This window comes from Saccopteryx leptura, chromosome 2 (assembly GCF_036850995.1).
Source record: "Saccopteryx leptura isolate mSacLep1 chromosome 2, mSacLep1_pri_phased_curated, whole genome shotgun sequence".
In the NCBI taxonomy this organism is placed as follows: Eukaryota; Metazoa; Chordata; class Mammalia; order Chiroptera; family Emballonuridae; genus Saccopteryx; species Saccopteryx leptura.
In genome coordinates this window covers 245,137,806-245,154,399 of record NC_089504.1, presented here as the reverse complement: position 1 = coordinate 245,154,399, position 16,594 = coordinate 245,137,806, and the positions used below count along the sequence as shown (strand labels likewise).

The following is a 16,594-nucleotide window of genomic DNA, read 5'->3' as shown; positions in this document are numbered from 1 at the left end:
GATCTACACAAGCTTGGCGCGATGCTGATCAGCCTAAGGCTTGTCTGTGCTCTCAGGTTGTTAATGGTCTAGTAGCCAAATAATATTTACTAATAACTGTGCCAGCAGCTCTCATCAGGGGCGGTCCCACCTTCCTGGAAAGTGTTTGGAAAACTGTGGGGGTGACTTCTGGTTGTCAGAATAATCTGAGCACTCCTGGGTTTGGGTGGGCGGGAGCTAGAGATGCCACATGTCCCACAAGCAGGCCAGATCTTCCACAGACAGACGTGAAGAATTGCCCTGCCCTAAATGCCAGCAGTGCCCTGTTGAGAAACACCAGGAGGAATGAGTGCTGTGGGAATGAAGGGAGCTGAGGGCAGTGGGGATTCTGGAGAAATCCCTTCTGCCTGGTGCCAGTCTAGGAGGCTTCCTGAGAGAGGTGTTATTTGTGTTGAGCCTTGAGGATGGGCTAACAAGTGGCATTTGGTGGGAGGAGGAGGAGAGGGTGATAGCACGGGGTGACCTGGTGGGGGAAACTTTCTGCAGTCTCCTTGAGAACCTCAGCCTTGATCTAAGAGGGGCTGGTGGGTGGGGTGGCACCTCTCAGGAGGAAGATCTGGACCAGGTGGGGTAGGCCAAGCCTGTTTTCAAGGCATTTGGGCTCAGATTTTAACATGGACCACAGAGTCACCCTTATTCTAACATGAACCCATTTCATGGAACGGCTCAGAGAAGCTCAGTAACTTGTTCAGGGTGACTGGTAGCCTGATATGTCTTCTTCCTGTAGCTGTGGGTAACATATGGTTCCCATTTCCTTTCCTGATCCTGAAGATTTGGGGCAAGTGCTATTTCAGATTTTCCTTTGGGTCAGAGGGACTTGTGTTGCTATATTTTGCAGATTAAAAAAATTTGATTGTAGGAAGAGAGATAGAGAGAAAGAAACAGAAAGAGAGAGAGAGAGAAACATTGATTTGTTGTTCCACTTACTTATGCATTCCTTGGTTGATTCTTGTATGTGCCCTGACCAGGGATCAGACCCACAACTTTGGGGTATGGGGTTGGCACTCTAACCAACAGAGCTGTTCAGTCAGGACTTGCTGATGTTTTGCTTTTCCAATAGCCCCTCTCTGTGGACCGGGTTAGAGAGGCCTGGCCCCATGGGCTGCTGTGGCCTTTGCCAGCACTTCTCTGCCTTCTCGCCTGGAAGTTGAGAAGATGCCCTTACAGAATGAACCTTTTGTGTGTGTGTGTGTGTTTCCAAAGTTAGAAGCAGGGAGGCAGTCAGATAGACTCCCTCATGTGCCCGAGTGGGATCCACCCGGCATGCCCACCAGGGGGTGATGCTCGGCCCTTCTGGGACATTGCTCTGTTGCAACTGGAGCCATTCTAGTGCCTGAGGCAGAAGCCATGGAGCAGTCCTCAGTGCCCGGGCCAACTTTGCTTCAATGGAGCCTTGGCTGTGGGAGGGGAAGAGAGAGACAGAGAGAAAGGAGAAGGGGAAGGGTGGAGAAGCAGATGGGCACTTCTCCTGTGTGCCCTGACTGGGAATCGAACCTGGGACTTCCACACGCCGGGCCAATGCTCTACTGCTGAGCCAACTGACCAGGGCCTGGACTTTTCTTCTTCCAGGCTGTGCTTGCTGCCCTTCCGACCTGTTCATAATACGGGACCTTTTGCATCTGGCTCCTTTCACTAAGCACACCGTTTTCAAGGTTCTTCCATGTCATAGAATATATTGGTGCTTTCTTTTTATGGCCGAGTAATATTCCTGTGTGTGGATAGATCACATTTTGTCTTATCCACTCATTTGTTAGTGGACACTTGGTTGTTTCCACCTTAAGGCCTTAAGGCTACTTCATTCCTGTCCTCCACCGCCCCTGGTTAATAAACCTCTGGGCACAGGACTTATTTGGTCACTCCATTTACAGGGAGAGGGCGACGGGAGAAAGATTCTCTAAAATCATTTGGGGACCAACTTCCTGGAACAAGGTTTTTGGGATTCGCTTAATTTCACCCCCACCTGCTCCTCCATGGGAATTCTTCTAAGCCCATCGCCCGGGGCAGTGCATAGGTGGTTTTGGGGGAGTCTTGATTTCATTCGGGTCTATTCTTTTCAGTCGCCATGATTTGTTAATTGTAGGTCCCCACGTGATTTACTGGTGTGTATTTTGTGACACTTTTTTTTCCCAGGTAAGTAAATACGCAAAGTAAAGAAAGCCCCACCAGGTAGATGGAGCCCTAACTGCGATGCCAGGTGTGGAGTCACCTCAGTCTTTCCAGATATCCACGAAGCAGCTGAGCACCCCTCAGCCCCTCCCGCTGGGGTCTTTTCTTCAGAGCTAGGCTAGGCTGTGTGCTGGGCACTTTCATACAGAAGCCTGGCTCTACAGCGACCCTCAAGGTAGGCCATGATGGCTCCATTTTACAGATGAGAATCGAGGCTCAGGTTGCTTCCTGATGGTTTCCTGATAGGCTCTCAAGTCTGCCTTGTCCCTTGGCCTCCTCAGGCTGGCATAGGTTGCCCGTCCTCAGGGAGAAGACACCACCTCTTCTAGGCGGTTATACATGGAAATAATTCCCAAATGGTTTTGCTCTCTGAAAAATAAGAGTTTGAATGAGTTTTTCTTTTTTTTGTTCTTCCCTGATTGGATCTCTTCCTCAACAGAATGGGGAGGAAAAGGCATATTTAAAAAGGAGTGAGTGTGGTAAGAGTTCACAGGGAAGACCCACCCCCTGTTTTGGTATCCCCTGCTGAGGGGGTGCTCCTGACCAAAATGGAGAAAGCATGATCTTAGCTGCCGACGTTTTCAGTTTCAACCGTGTTGGTCCTGTTGCTGCTGATTTTTTTTATTTTTATTCAATGATGAAACCTTTTGAGCATAGAGAAAAGCCAGAAGTCTTGTGTTTTTGGCTCATGTTTTTGGAAGGAGGCCCAGGAGGTGATGGAAAGAGGGCAGCCAGGGCACTGGCCCTGGGCCCTGGTGCGCTCAGCTCTGACTGAAGACATAACTGTTGGGGGCCGGTGACAAGCTCTGCCCTGGAAAGTGAGTAATGCAGGGGCTTGGTCCCTGTCCCCAGGGAGCTCCCAGGCGAGTAGCCTGTGACCTGTTGGGGCGCGCTTTGGGAAAGGTAAAGGAGTCTAGCATCTTCCTTTCAAAAGAAAGGAGAGAAAGGAAATTCCGAGAGTCTGTGGTGCCCCCCTCCCCCACCCGCACCCCCATCCCACCCCCTCCAGAAAGCTGCTGGGAGACTATTTTTATGTTGTCTCCTTTTATCGGGTTGGTGTCTGTAAATAGTTGAGAGGTGGCAATGGGAGAGAGAAAAATGCTAATTGCAATTTGGAAACGGGAGGTGGGGGTCTCTGGGAGGCCAAGGTCTTTGTGGTGACAGAAGGTAGGAAGTGAGTGGGCGGGGTTGGGCACCGTGGGTGGCGCAGGAGATAAGCCTGTGCGGCAGTTTAGATGGGGAACCAGTGGTTTGAGTAGGGGGCAGGGTGTGGAGGAAGGACACCTCTCATAGGCCTTCTTAAAGGTACTTTGGGATTTTGTCTTCAATGCCTCTGGTGGAAAGAGATTTCATTTAGATTTATCCCAGACAGTTCTCTCCCCACCCACCCTCTGGGTCCAGGGGTGAGGGACAGAGTTGGACCCACAGAGCCACTCCCCGCCCCTCTTTGCCCCTGGCTGGGGTTGCTTTCTTTGTGTTGGAGGTTGGGGAGGGTGGGAGGGAGGGAAGGAAGAAGATAGAGCATCACCTCCATAGGCAAGGAAAAGGGAGGGAGGAGGGCCGTGCGTGGGCAAGGCAGGTGGATTCCTGTGGATTCTGAGCTGGTCCCCTCCATCTCTGATTTGCTAAGCTGCAGAATGTTCAAGTTGAAGTCTTTTTCTTTTGGTTACAAATCACAATTCCAGTTGTTTCCCTGCCTGTTCCTTCGGGTCAGGGAAAGATGGGGAGGGATCCAGTGGAGGAAGAGGAAGGGGAGTAAGATGGCTTCTACCTCCCTTTTCCAAATACGTCCACCGCTACTCCCACACTCACACTTCGTCACTCTTTACCAGCACATGCTTGTCTTAGATATCTCGCTGCATGATTGGGGCCACCGGTCCTGGCTTGTCCTGGAACCTGCAGAGCCGCCCGGGACAGGACCTCTCATCTCACCTCCGTGGGTCTCAGCAACTCCATCGGCAGTCCAGGTGTGCTGACTATGAAATCTGTGCCCGGTCAGGTAGCTCTGTTGGTCAGAGCATTGTCCCGATAAAGGTTGTGGGTTCGAACCCCGTTCAGGGCACATAGGAGAACCAACCAGTGGAAGCGTGGATGGGTGAGAACAGCGAATCAATGTTTCTCTTTAAAAAAAAAAAAAGATGATTATGAAAGCTGTGAGAAGCTGGAAATTCTTATGATACAAGTCAGCAAGGATGTTGAATATTATAGTCTTTACTTTTGTGTAAAAAGTGGTGCATATGGACAACAGAGGGGAAGATTTTGAAAAGTTGTTTGTATGGTGGGGTTAGAGATAACATTTTTGTTTTTTTTGGTTTGTTTTGTTTTTTTTAAATTTATTTATTTTAGAGAGGGGGGGAGAGAGAGAGAGAGAGAGAGAAGGGGGGGAGGAGCAGAAAGCATCGACTCCCATATGTGCCTTGTCCGGGCAAGCCCAGGGTTTCGAACCGGCAACCTCAGGGTTCCAGGTTGACGCTTTATCCACTGTGCCACCACAGGTCAGGCACATTTTTATTTTAATATAAATTAAAATCCGTTGGGGGGAGCCTGGCCAGTTGGCTTAGCAGTAGAGCGTCGGCCCGGCGTGTGGAAGTCCCAGGTTTGATTCCCGGTCAGGGCAGACAGGAGAAGCACCCATCTGCTTCTCCACCCCTCCCCCTCTCCTTTCTCTCTCTCTCTTCCCCTCCCTCAGCCAAGGCTCCATTGGAGCAAAGTTGGCCCAGGCGCTGAGGACAGCTCCATGGCCTCTGCCTCAGGTGCTAGAATGGCTCCCGTTGCAACAGAGCAACGACCAAGATGGACTGAGCATCACCCCCTAGTGGGCATGCCGGTGGGTCCCAGTCGGGTGCATGCAGGAGTCTGTCTCTGCCTCCCTACTTCTAACTTCGGAAAAAAAAAATCAGTTGGGGGGCTTGAACTTGGTAGCCACTAAAGTGCTTTCTTGGCAACAGCTTTTGTTTGGGGAGCATTTACTGCAGGCAGGGGTCTGTGTGGTAGGCGAGGTAGGTGAGGCAGGTGCTGTCCCCAAGGCCTCATGGCTGAGGACAGGGGATGTGTGCCCAATTACAAGGTTCTGCCTGTCTACGAGCCTTTGATGTAGCACCTGGGCTCGCCCAAATAGAGCCCAGTCACTGTGGGCTCCCAATCACTGTGTGATTGTGGGCAAGTCACTCAGACTCTCTGTGCTTAAGTCTCCTCACCAGTGAAATAAGCATGATGCCAGTACCCGACTCATAAAGTTGTTGTGATGATTAAGTGAAATGATGCACGCAGAGTGCTTAGAAGAGTGCCTGGTGCTTGGCAAGCACTAGAGAAGGCTAGCCACCACTGTTGCTGCATCCACACCTACCATGGCTGCTGCTGCAGTGATACAGTTCTTGTGTTGAAAGTGCTAGTTAGTTTCTTCCTTTCACTCTGTCTTGTTCATCAGTCTTTCCCCATCTTTGATTTTTCTTTTTCTTTCTTTAAGATTAAAAAAAAAGAGACCCTGGCCGGTTGGCTCAGCAGTAGAGCGTCGGCTTGGCGTGTATCAGTCTTGGGTTTGATTCCCAGTCAGGGAAAACAGGAGAAGCGGCCATCTGCTTCTTCCCCCTTCCCCCTCTCCTTTCTCTCTCTCTCTCCTCCTCCTGCAGCCATGGCTTGAATGATTCGAGCAAGTTGGCCCCGGATGCTGAGGATGGCTCCATGGCCTCGATTCAGGTGCTAAAATAGCTTGGTTGCCAAGCAACGAAGCAGCGCCCCAGATGAGCAGATCATCGTCCTGTGGGGTGCTTGTTGGTGTATACTGAATATATATATATTTTTTAAAGATTAAGAAGAGAGAGAGAGACTTTGGAACTTCTGGTTTCTGCCTGAGTGTCGAGGTGAAGGCCATCTGGGTATCCAGGGGACTTGCAGCTGCCTGGCAGTTTGGCCTGGATGGGAACCTGAAGGTGTAGGGAACTGATTAATTATCTGGCAGGGAGTTTAGTGAAGAAGTTTTCTATCAGTCTGCCCCATGTTATCTGTCTGTCAGGATGCTTGGTTGTAAATGACAGAAACCAATCACAAATTAATTTAAGCAAAAATGAGAATTTATTGATTCATGTCATTAACAGCTCCTGGGGATATGGGCTTCAGGCATGGCTGGATCCAGGTGCCCAGACATTGTCTCCAATCTCAGTTCTTCTCCATCTGTTGCCTCTCTTCCCTCTCTTTCAACTGCATTCTAAGGCAGGGTTCTCCCCAGCCCCTGATAACTCTAGAAGTATATCCTCATTACTGTAAGTTCCACAGAAAAGAGACTTTCTTCTTAATACTTCTACAAAAATCTTAAAAATAAGACTGGGCAGACTGACTTGGGCCACACAGGTACTCTTGAATCAATCACTTGACCAGAGTAGTGGATGCCCAGCTGACCAAGCTTGAAGTAGATGCCCGGCTGACCAAGCTTGAGGCATATGGGGACCCTTGAAGCTGCTGGTTCAGACAGCCGCATGGAGTCACCTTGTGCATGCAGGGATGGGTTCCCAGATGTGAATCAGGCTGCTGTTATCAGACTAAGGGAGCATAGATTGTAAGCCAGCTAAAAAAAGCTTCTGGCTATCTGAGTAGCCTTGGGATGAATGAAACAAACAACGCTCTCTAGCCAATATTTACCGAGTGCCAATAATATTCTAGAAAGTTGTAAGTCTTGGAGTTTAAGCAATCAACCAGAAAGGCAAAGCCACAGCTCTCTTAAACCAATTCAGTGTCTCCCTGTCCAAATCCTGTGTTCTTTCTGAGCGCTGTAAGGCACTGTGCCTTGGCTCTCTCCCCTCTCACAGAAGTGGAGTCTCAGGGAGGCGGAAAACTGGGCTATAGGCTCCCTTTTATTAGGGATGTTGCCCAGTATGCACTTGATTCCACACAATATGTGAACATTGCAAGACGGAACCAGTAATTTTCAGTCCCTTCCTAGAAAAGCTCAGATTAATTGTAGCTCTGCCTAGTACTGCTGCGTGACTTGGGGCAAATCATTAAACTTTTTGGGCCTTCGTTTTCTCATTGGTGAGATAGAATGGTTGGAGCAGGTGGCCACGGGTGTCTAGTGCATCTCAGAGCAGGGCTTGTGGGAGTGAGATAGGTCATGATGTGAAAACGGGGGGGGGGGGGCTGTAACGAGGCACTCAGCTCGCCTTTGTACTCGGCCTGCCCTCATGTTGGGGAGGCAGCGGGGAGTGGTGAGGACTGTGACATGCTGTCCAGAACTGCAGCAAGTTGTTCCAAGAGACAATAAGGGCCCCAGGGCTATCAGCATGTCTAGTTCTTCGAGAGTCTCTGAAATTTTGATCTTTATCTGAAACCTCCCAGCTCTGAAATGTTGGCACTGTATTCCAATAGCTTCCTGCCATCGGCCCAGGGAGGGCCTTTGTCTTGGCAGAGACAATCAGTGCCAGTGCCTCCATACTGAAGAGCGTTCAAGGACAGACAGATGCCAGAGTTGGTGTCACTGAATCTGATAAGACTGCTTGGTTGGGCCAAGGCCCTGGATCTGGAATAGTCTAGCTGGTGTCAAACCTCAGCTCTGTAGCTAGTGCACCTGAGCCTTCCAGGTCTCCCCACTTACGCATTGGGGAACACTTCTGAATGGTGTGGCCTCTGAGGCAGCTGGCTCCTCTGGTGGGCTGGGGAGCTGTGTTAGTTTGATAGGACTGCCATGACGAAGTCCCCCAGCCTGGGGGCTTAGACAGCAGAAATGTGCCCTCTCAGTTCTGGAGGCCAGACGTCTGAGATCCAGGTGTCGGCAGGGTTGGTTCCTTCTGAGCCTGCGAGGGAGGATCTGTCCCATGTCTCTCTCCTGGCTTCCGGTGGTTGCTGGCGGTCTTTGGCTTCCTTGGCATGTGGGTGCAGCACCCCGATCTCCGCCGTCACGTTCTCATGGCCTTCTCCCTGTGCGGGGTCTGTCTCTGTGTTCAAATTTTTTCTTTTTATAAGGAAACTAGTCATATCGGATTGGGACCCACCCTAATGACTTCATTGTAGTTTAATGACCTCTGTAAGGACTTTCTGTCCAATTAGGCCACATTCTGAGGTCCTGGGGTTAGGACTCTAACCTATCTTTTTTTTTGGGGGGGTGCACAGTTCAATCCACAGCAGGTGCTGAGTGGGGTCCCCATGGCTTTGACTTGGAAAGCCTGCTGCCTACAAAGCACGTGGTCGCTGGGCCCTTGAGCTGCCCGGCTCCCCTCGCCCTCACTCAGCCCCAGGGGCCGCTTTCCTGCCCCCACAGCACTGCCTCACTCAAGGGGGGGATTCTCAGCCTGTCTCATTTCCCAGTGCTTGCGTGCCAGGCCGTCCTTGACCACCTCCTGCTGTGCAGGTCTGAACTGGGGCCCTGTGTTCTTGCTGATTGCCTCCTGGTCTCCTCCCCTAGCTTGTGCTTAGAGAGTCACATGTTCAGAAAGCATGTCTGTGCTATTTCTCCAGCACAGAATAGGTCCTCAGTAAGTAGTTGATAGAACACACAAGTGAGTGATTTCCCTTTAGGACCTCCCTGGGCCTCAGTTTACCCACATGAGAGCGGGTGTGGCTGGCCAGGCCTGTTATCCCAGGGAGGGGTCGTCCCTGGCCTTGGCAGGATCCTGCAGCTATTTTGGGCTCCTTTGTTGTCCCATGGTGCCCCAGATCTCAGGGGACCCTGTGCCCTCTGTGTGTGTGTGTGTGTCCATCACCAGCAAGGCCCTGGCCCACTCACTGGCTACACGCCATGCTGCAGCTCCTGTTGTGGCCCCTGCATTGGGTGAGAAGGCGCGGGTTGGAAATGGCCTCCAGGAAATGGGAACCGTTTCCGAGAGGCCTGTGCCACTTGGCTTCCTGGCAGTGGAAGGAGCACTCCCCTCCTTCCTGGCCCCCAGCTCCAGTCCATCTGGTCCAGGAAAGGTCTGGTCGCTCCACTGTGCTGCCCCGTGAGGGGAGGGAAGCTCTGGGCTGCTAGCCCAGGGCAGTGGGGGAGACCTTTGGGGGTAAGGGAAGAGCCCAGGTTTGGGGCTGGAGGCTCAGGGGAGAGAGGGCTCTTGGCATCTTGTCCATCCCAAGCCATTCTGCAGAAAGGTCCTCTTCCTTTGGGGCCCTGAAATCCAATGCTTAGCAAGCAGTCCCTCTGTTGCCCCCGGGGCGGGGGCTGCTACAGGATTGAATGACCCCTGGTGGCCAGCAGGTAGCCTTGGTTGCCACATGGTAAGTGCCCAGCTGGATGTTAGCTGTTGCTGTTATTATGCAAACCATTGTCTTTTTGTATAGCATTTCTTTTCTTGGGGAGAGTGTTGATAGGTTTCATGACATCCTTATAGGACCTGTGACCCCACAACTGATCAGAACACTGGCTTGGACTCTGCAGGGGTCAGTGGCAGAACATCTTAAATTGTTAGGCTGAAGGGCCAAGCCCTAGCCTGCTGGGTGTCATGGCAGACCCATGGCCTCCAGGTGGCCTGGAGAAACTGAGTTTGCCCTGTGCTCCCTGAGACCCAGACACACCCGCTTGTGCAGCACGAGGCATCCACCTCCTCCTGGCCAGTGTGCATGTCCTCTCCTCCCTCCTGCAGACCTCTCGGGCCAAGGCCAGGCCAGGCGCCAGCCTGTCAAGGAGACTGATTAAAAGCAATGTTGCTGGGGGCAGATGGCTTGGTGTCCTTGGCCTGGATTGGAGATCAATAAGCAGTTGTTTTTCTGTTGGCAAGAGAAAAAAAGTCTCTGTTAAATTTCTCAGGTGCTGCCAGGCTAGTTTTCTTTTTTCTTTTCTTTTTTTTTTTTTTTTTTTTTTGTATTTTTCTGAAGCTGGAAACGGGGAGAGACAGTCAGACAGACTCCCGCATGCGCCCGACCAGGATCCACCTGGCACGCCCACCAGGGGTGATGCTCTGCCCACCAGGGGGCGATGCTCTGCCCCTCCGGGGGGGTCGCTCTGCCGCGACCAGAGCCACTCTAGCTTCTGGGGCAGAGGCCAAGGAGACATCCCCAGCGCCCGGGCCATCTTTGCTCCAATGGAGCCTCAGCTGCGGGAGGGGAAGAGAGAGACAGAGAGGAAGGAGGGGGGGATGGAGAAGCAAATGGGCGCTTCTCCTATGTGCCCTGGCTGGGAATCGAACCCGGGTCCCCCGCACGCCAGGCCGACGCTCTACCGCTGAGCCAACCTGCCAGGGCTAGTTTTCTTTTTTGAAATGCTGCAGCTGTCCAAGGTGGCTCTGGGAGGGAGGATGGGCCACTGGAACTGCGACCCTGCTCTGAGGCAGACAGGACCACCTGGCCAGCGCTCCGGACGCCACATAAGAGCAGGCTGGCTCGTGTGGACATCAGTGCCTCGTAGGAACATTGTGGAACACAGCCTGGCAGGTAGTAGGCATTGGATAGGTATTTGAAGAAGGAAGAGCTCTTTGAGCCCTTAACCATCTCCCAGGCAGAATGTTGAGTACATAGCTCATTTGATAATCCTCATGACCTGACCCTGGCCACGTAGCCTGGTTGGTTAGAGAATCGTTCTGAAGGGCAGAGGTTGCTGGTTTGAACGCTGGTCAGGGCACATACGAGAATAGATGGATGATCTTCATGACTTTAGTATGAGTGCCTTTTTTTTTTTTTTTTTTTTTTTTACAGAGACAGAGAGTCAGAGAGAGGGATAGATAGGGACAGACAGACAAGAACAGAGAGAGATGAGAAGCATCAATCATCAGTTTTTCGTTGTGACACCTTAGTTGTTCATTGATTGCTTTCTCATATGTGCCTTGACCATGGGGCTACAGCTGACCGAGTAACCCCTTGCTCGAGCCAGCGACCTTGGGCTCAAGCTGGTGAGCTTTTTTGCTCAAACCAGATGAGCCTGTGCTCAAACTGGTGACCTTGGGGTCTCGAACCTGGGTCTTCCGCATCCCAGTCCGACGCTCTATCCACTGCGCCACCGCCTGGTCAGGCTTTTTTTTTTTTTTTTTAATTTTTTAAATTCATTTTAGAGAGGAGAGAGAAAGAGAGAGAGACAGGAGAGAGAGACAGAGAGAGAAGGTGGGGAGGAGCTGGAAGCATCAACTCCCATATGTGCCTTGACCAGGAAAGCCCAAGGTTTCGAACCAGCAGCCTCAGCATTTCCAGGTCGAGTGCCCATTTTATAGATAAGAACACCAAGGCCCAGAGAGACTGAGTCACTTGCTCATGACAAGCCTAAGCAGTTGGACTTCAGAGGCCCTGCTTTTCTCTTCCTGGGAGACAAGGACCATCAAAGGGATCTGTAAAGTAACAGCAGCCAGGACCGCAGAGAACATTGAACTTGGGTTTGTGTTCTTTCGCTGATAGGGAAGCCAAGACAGGGAGGGACTCAGATACAAAAGGGGCTCATAGAGGAGCGGGAGATGGACCAACTGCTCCCTCCTCTCCTCTCAAGGAGGGAGGTAGCATGCTGGGCCTTATCATCCCAGGTCCTATCATGGCTGTAGTCATTCTCTGTCCTTTAAACATGTATTCCTGAGTTTTTATTTTTAAAGGTAAAGACAGTGAGAAGCACGTCCCACCCACCGAGTTTCCCCACTTCTGCAAACCAGTTGTTCTCTCTTGAGGCCACTGTTACCTCAAGAAAGAACAACTCTCGTGTACACGAGAAAGGTTTCTCGTGTACCTTTCTGGGAAGATGCTCTGTGTTTGATTATGGGCGCATGGATGGCCCTTTGTGCCCCCGCGTCTGCGACAGCATGCTAATGCTTTGGTTTTTCCATGTACCAGTGTGCCTTGGACTAATTTCCCGTGGGATGTATAGAGTCACCTATTTTCAAATAAATGCATGGTTTTCCTCCTGGGATACATTTACCTCATTTATTTACTCCCCTGTGGATGGTTCACTGACACCATACTACCAATGCAGTCTTGTACGTACATCCCTTTTTACGTGTGTGAGGTTGTCTGTGGGGTAAATACTCAGGTGCGGCACTGCTGAGTCAAAGATATATGCATTCGGGATTTTGCTAAAGAGTGATGAATTTCCCTTCGTAGAGACGGTGCCTATTCATACTCACCGTAACTTCTCCAAAGTCGTGTTATTATTACTTTTTTTTTTGTCTTCACCTTACCTGGCAGCTGGAAAAAGTGGTTTTCACCGTAGCTTTACTATTATTTTTGTAAAATATACATAACACAAAATTAACAATTTTAACCATTTTTAGGTGTGCCATTCCATGGCATTTAGTTAAATTCACAGTGTTGTGTGACCATTGGCACTGCGTCCAGAACTTTTTTTTTATCACCTCAGACAGAAACTGTCCCTTTTAAACAGTGACTCCCCATCTCCTCCACTAACCTCTGGCTGCTTCTGTTCTACTTTCTGTCTCCGTGACTCTGCCTGAGCGCGGTATCTAAGTGAAATCACGCAGTATTTGTCCTTTGCGATCTGGCTTGTCTCACTTAGCATGTTCTGAAGGTTCATTCATGTTGTAGCATGTATCAGAACCTCCTTCCTTTTTATGGCTGAATAATAAAAGGCTGTTGTGAACAGGGATGTGTATGTATCTGTTTGAATCCCTGCCCTGAATTCTTTGAGGTATATACAGTACTTAGGAGTGGACTTGGTGGGTCATGCGGTCATTTAACATTGAACTGTTTGAGGACCTATCAAACCGTTTTGTGATAGTTGGAGTTTCTCCTGCCATAACCAAGGCCAAGCAAGCATCTTGTCGCATGATTGGGTTTCTGCTGGTCCTTTACTGTGAACTCTGTGTTCATAAATCGTGTCTGTGTCCAGGCTGGGACCCATGGGCATTTCCTCAATGCCTTTCCATTGGCCTTTCCTCACCCCACAAGGGCTGAGACTCCAGCTGCCTGCATCACGTCGAGATGGCCTGACATAGAAGCTGTCCAGGAATACTTATTGCAGGACTGTCCCAGGAGGGCCAGTGGCATTCCTCTGCTCCTCCTTCCGGTCCTCCAGGGAGCACCGGCTCTCTGCTCCCATCGGCACCTTCCTCTCTGTTCCCTCACTGCCACCCAGTGTCATCAAGAGATAATTTATTCATAAAAAATCCCTCTTCTTAGCACCTTTGTGGTGATCAGCATGAACTGCCACTGTCCACACCTGTGGACACTCCCTGAATTCCAGCGGCACCTGTGACATTTGTCCAACAGAAATTGTCAAACACATGAACCACAGGTTAATATTCTATCCCAGGGACAGAAGGAATTGACAGTCTAAGGGAGTGTGTCAGTCTTTTTTTTTATTAACTATTTAAAAATACACAGTTCAGTGGCATTTAGTACATCCACAATCTATCTAGTTCCAGAGCATTTTTATCACCCCAAGTAGGAAACCCCACTCCCATGAACAGTCATGCCCATTCTGCCCGACATCTTCCCAGACCTAGGCATCCACTAATCTATTTTCTGTCTGAAGGGCTTGGCCTATTCTAGGAATTTTGTATAAATAGACTCAGACAGATGTGACCTTCAGGACTGGCTTCCTTCACCTGGAGTGATGTTTTACAAGTTTATCTAGATTGTAGCACGTCAGTGCTTCCTCCCTCTTTAGGCCAGAATCATATTCCGTTGTGTGGATGGGCCCCACCGTGCCTACCCGTTCCCCTGTTGGTGAACGTGGAGGCTGTTTTCCCTTTTGGCTATCCAGCATCGGGATATCTGGGCATATACCTCAGAACAGAATGGCTGGCTCATGCGGTAATTCTCTAATTTTTTGAGGAACCATCAACCTGTTTGATATGAAGTCTGGCCCCTCAGATAACATAAACTGCCCCAGCTCACACTGTCTGGAGCACCTGTCCTTTGTCTGATGGGAGCCCTGAGTCCCACCTCTCAGTTGAGGATCACTGGCTAGCTAGACCGAACTGCTGTGCACGTGGGCACATTAGGAGACCTCAGAGCCAAATCCCTTTTTTTCTCTCAAGCCTCCCTCTCTTTCCCCATTTGTAATACGGGGGTGTGATAGCACACCAATAATCTAGGATGCTTGTGAGGTTATGCTGATGCATAGATGTTTTTGTTTTTTTTTTTGTTTAAAAAACATTTTTTTTCTTAGTGAGAGGAGGGGTGGCAGAGACAGACTCCTGCATGCGCCCCTACTGGGAGCTACTCGGCATGCCCACTAGGGGTGATGCTCTGCCCATCTGGGGTCCCTGATCCATTGCAACCAGAGCCTTTTTTAGCAGCTGAGGTGGATGCCATGGAGCCGTCCTCAGCGCCTGGAGTCAGCTGGTTCCAATCAAGCCATAGCTGCTGGAGGAGGAGGAGGAGGGGAAGGAGAAAAAGAGGGGAGGAGAAGGGGGGGGAGAGAGAGAGAAGCAAGAGGGGGAGGAGTGGAGAAGCAGATGAGCATCTCTCCTATGTGCCTTGACCGGGAATTGCACGCTGGGCCAACGGCTGTACCACTGAACCAGCCCACCAGGGCAAGGTGTGGATGTTTTGTGAACTGTGAAGAGCTGTCTGAATCATTGCGCCGGCGAAGTGATGCGGCCTTCAGATCACCCTGCACAAGTGTTCCATTTGGCCTGCCCAGCATTCAACAATACTTGAAATAATTGATAATTAAGAAAAACATCTTGGGATCTCACTTGACATTCTGGGTTTAGGGCTTCTTTTGAAGAAAAGAAAAAAACGGGAGAGCGGTGCAGTAGTCAGCTCAGATCCCTGCTTAGCAACAGGTGTCCGGAGCTGGAATTAGCCGCCCTGTCCATAGGGGGCGTCTCTGCTCTATGTTGGCGTTTTCTTGTACTTGATTCCTAATGGAATTGTTTGGAATTCTTGTTATATGTGGGAGGAAGGGCTTTTAAAATAAGGAAATGTAAAGTATTCATTTCTGTGTAGACTCAGAGATCGGGTTTTGCAAGATTTTTTTTTTTAGAATGTCAACTGAGGCTGGAAGGAGGCACCAGCCTGGGTCTGCAGCAGGGGGTGGTCACAGACCCTTCCTCTCTCCGCAGGCGGCACCGCTGCCTTGCCGATGGGCGTGCCCTGGTGTGTCCACATCCGGTGAGGTCCCTGCTCGCACCATGTCATCATGCGTCTCTAGCCAGCCCAGCAGTGACCAGGCTGCCCCCCAGGATGAGCTGGGGGGCGGGGCTGGCAGCAGCAGCGAAGGCCAGAAGCCCTGCGAGGCCCTGCGGGGCCTCTCGTCCCTGAGCATCCATCTGGGCATGGAGTCCTTCATTGTAGTCACGGAGTGTGAGCCAGGCTGCGCTGTGGACCATGGCCTGGCCCGGGACCCGCCCCTGGAAGCTGATGGCCAAGAAGTCCTCCTTGATGCCAGGTCCCAGGTCCGGCCCCACCTGTCCAGTCGCAAGCTGTCCCTGCAGGAGCAATCCCAGCTAGATGCAAATGGCCGCTGCGTCCACCCAGCCCAGCCCTCCTCGCCGGTCGCCTCGCCACAGTCCTCGCCGCGGCTGCCCCGGAGGCCCACGGTGGAGTCCCACCATGTCTCCATCACTGGTATGCAGGTGCGTGAGCAGGGACATCATGGCCTGGGTTCTCTACGTTAGATTGGCTCTCCCAGAACATCCTAGTGAGACCAGCTGATTTGGGAGGTGACCCCAGGTGGGAAGGGAAGCGAGGGAAGGGAAGGCAACAAAGGATGCAGTTAGGGAGTCAGTTACTACTGGGCAACTGGGGAGCACGGGGCACAGGTAAAACATAAGTCTCAGAGTTATCGCACCTGAGGGCAGGGGAACTGGGTCTTTTATACCCCCGCTCAGTCTCTGGTGAGGGCAGCTGACAGTGGGTGACCTGCCCTGGGTGTGGGCAGAGCAGCTCAGGGCCAGAGAGAGCCTCTAGCAAAGAGATGTGTGTGTGTTGATGGTTGGAAATTGTGTCGGGGGCTCTGCAACTTAATTTCAAGCGAACATTTTATAAGTGGGAACATTTTTTTTAAAAATGGGTATTAAGAGAGGACATCCTGTTTGGTTACTTCTTTGCAGTGTACAGAAGCAGCTGTTAGAAGTCAGGACACTGGTCAGTCACCCTGCAGAGGGGCCAGTGACTGAGGATGCTTCCAGGGAACAGGGAATGCCCTCTTTCTTGGTTGAGGTCATGGTTACAAAGTATTTGTTTCCAGCCCTGACCAGTTGTCTCAGTGGTAGAACGTTGGCCTGGCATATGGATGTCCCAAGTTTGATTCCCAGTCAGGGCACACAGGAGAAGCACCCATCTGCTTCTCCATCCTTCCCCCTCTCCTTCCTCTCTATCTCTGGAGCAAAGTTGGCCCAGGTGCTGAGGACGGCTCCATGGCCTCTGCCTCAGGCGCTAGAATGGCTCCATTTGCAGTGGAGCAACACCCCAGATGGGCAGAGAATCACCCCATAGTGGGCATGTGGGGTGGATCCTGGTTGGACGTATGCGGGAGTCTGTCTCTGCCTTCCTGCTTCACACTTCAGAAAAAAATAAAATAAAAATAAAAACA

At 51.0% G+C, this 16,594-nt stretch overlaps 1 protein-coding gene across 9 annotated transcripts in view; it reads left to right on the top strand.

The window, feature by feature from the left end:
* The window catches only part of LOC136395721 (calcium/calmodulin-dependent protein kinase kinase 2), a 50,027-nt gene that overhangs the window by 1,862 nt on the left and 31,571 nt on the right, over nt 1–16,594 (top strand). For 5 of the 9 annotated variants that reach the window (XM_066370961.1, XM_066370959.1, XM_066370957.1 and 2 more), the window contains exons 2-3: nt 4,038–4,172; nt 15,123–15,635. In XM_066370961.1, the coding sequence (XP_066227058.1) occupies nt 4,041–4,172; nt 15,123–15,635 (645 nt within the window). In that variant the 5' untranslated portion in view covers nt 4,038–4,040. Of the gene's footprint in view, nt 1–2,119; nt 2,170–4,037; nt 4,173–15,122; nt 15,636–16,594 lie in introns of all 9 variants that reach the window. The other 4 variants (XM_066370958.1, XM_066370963.1, XM_066370964.1 and 1 more) reach the window with 4 other exon arrangements.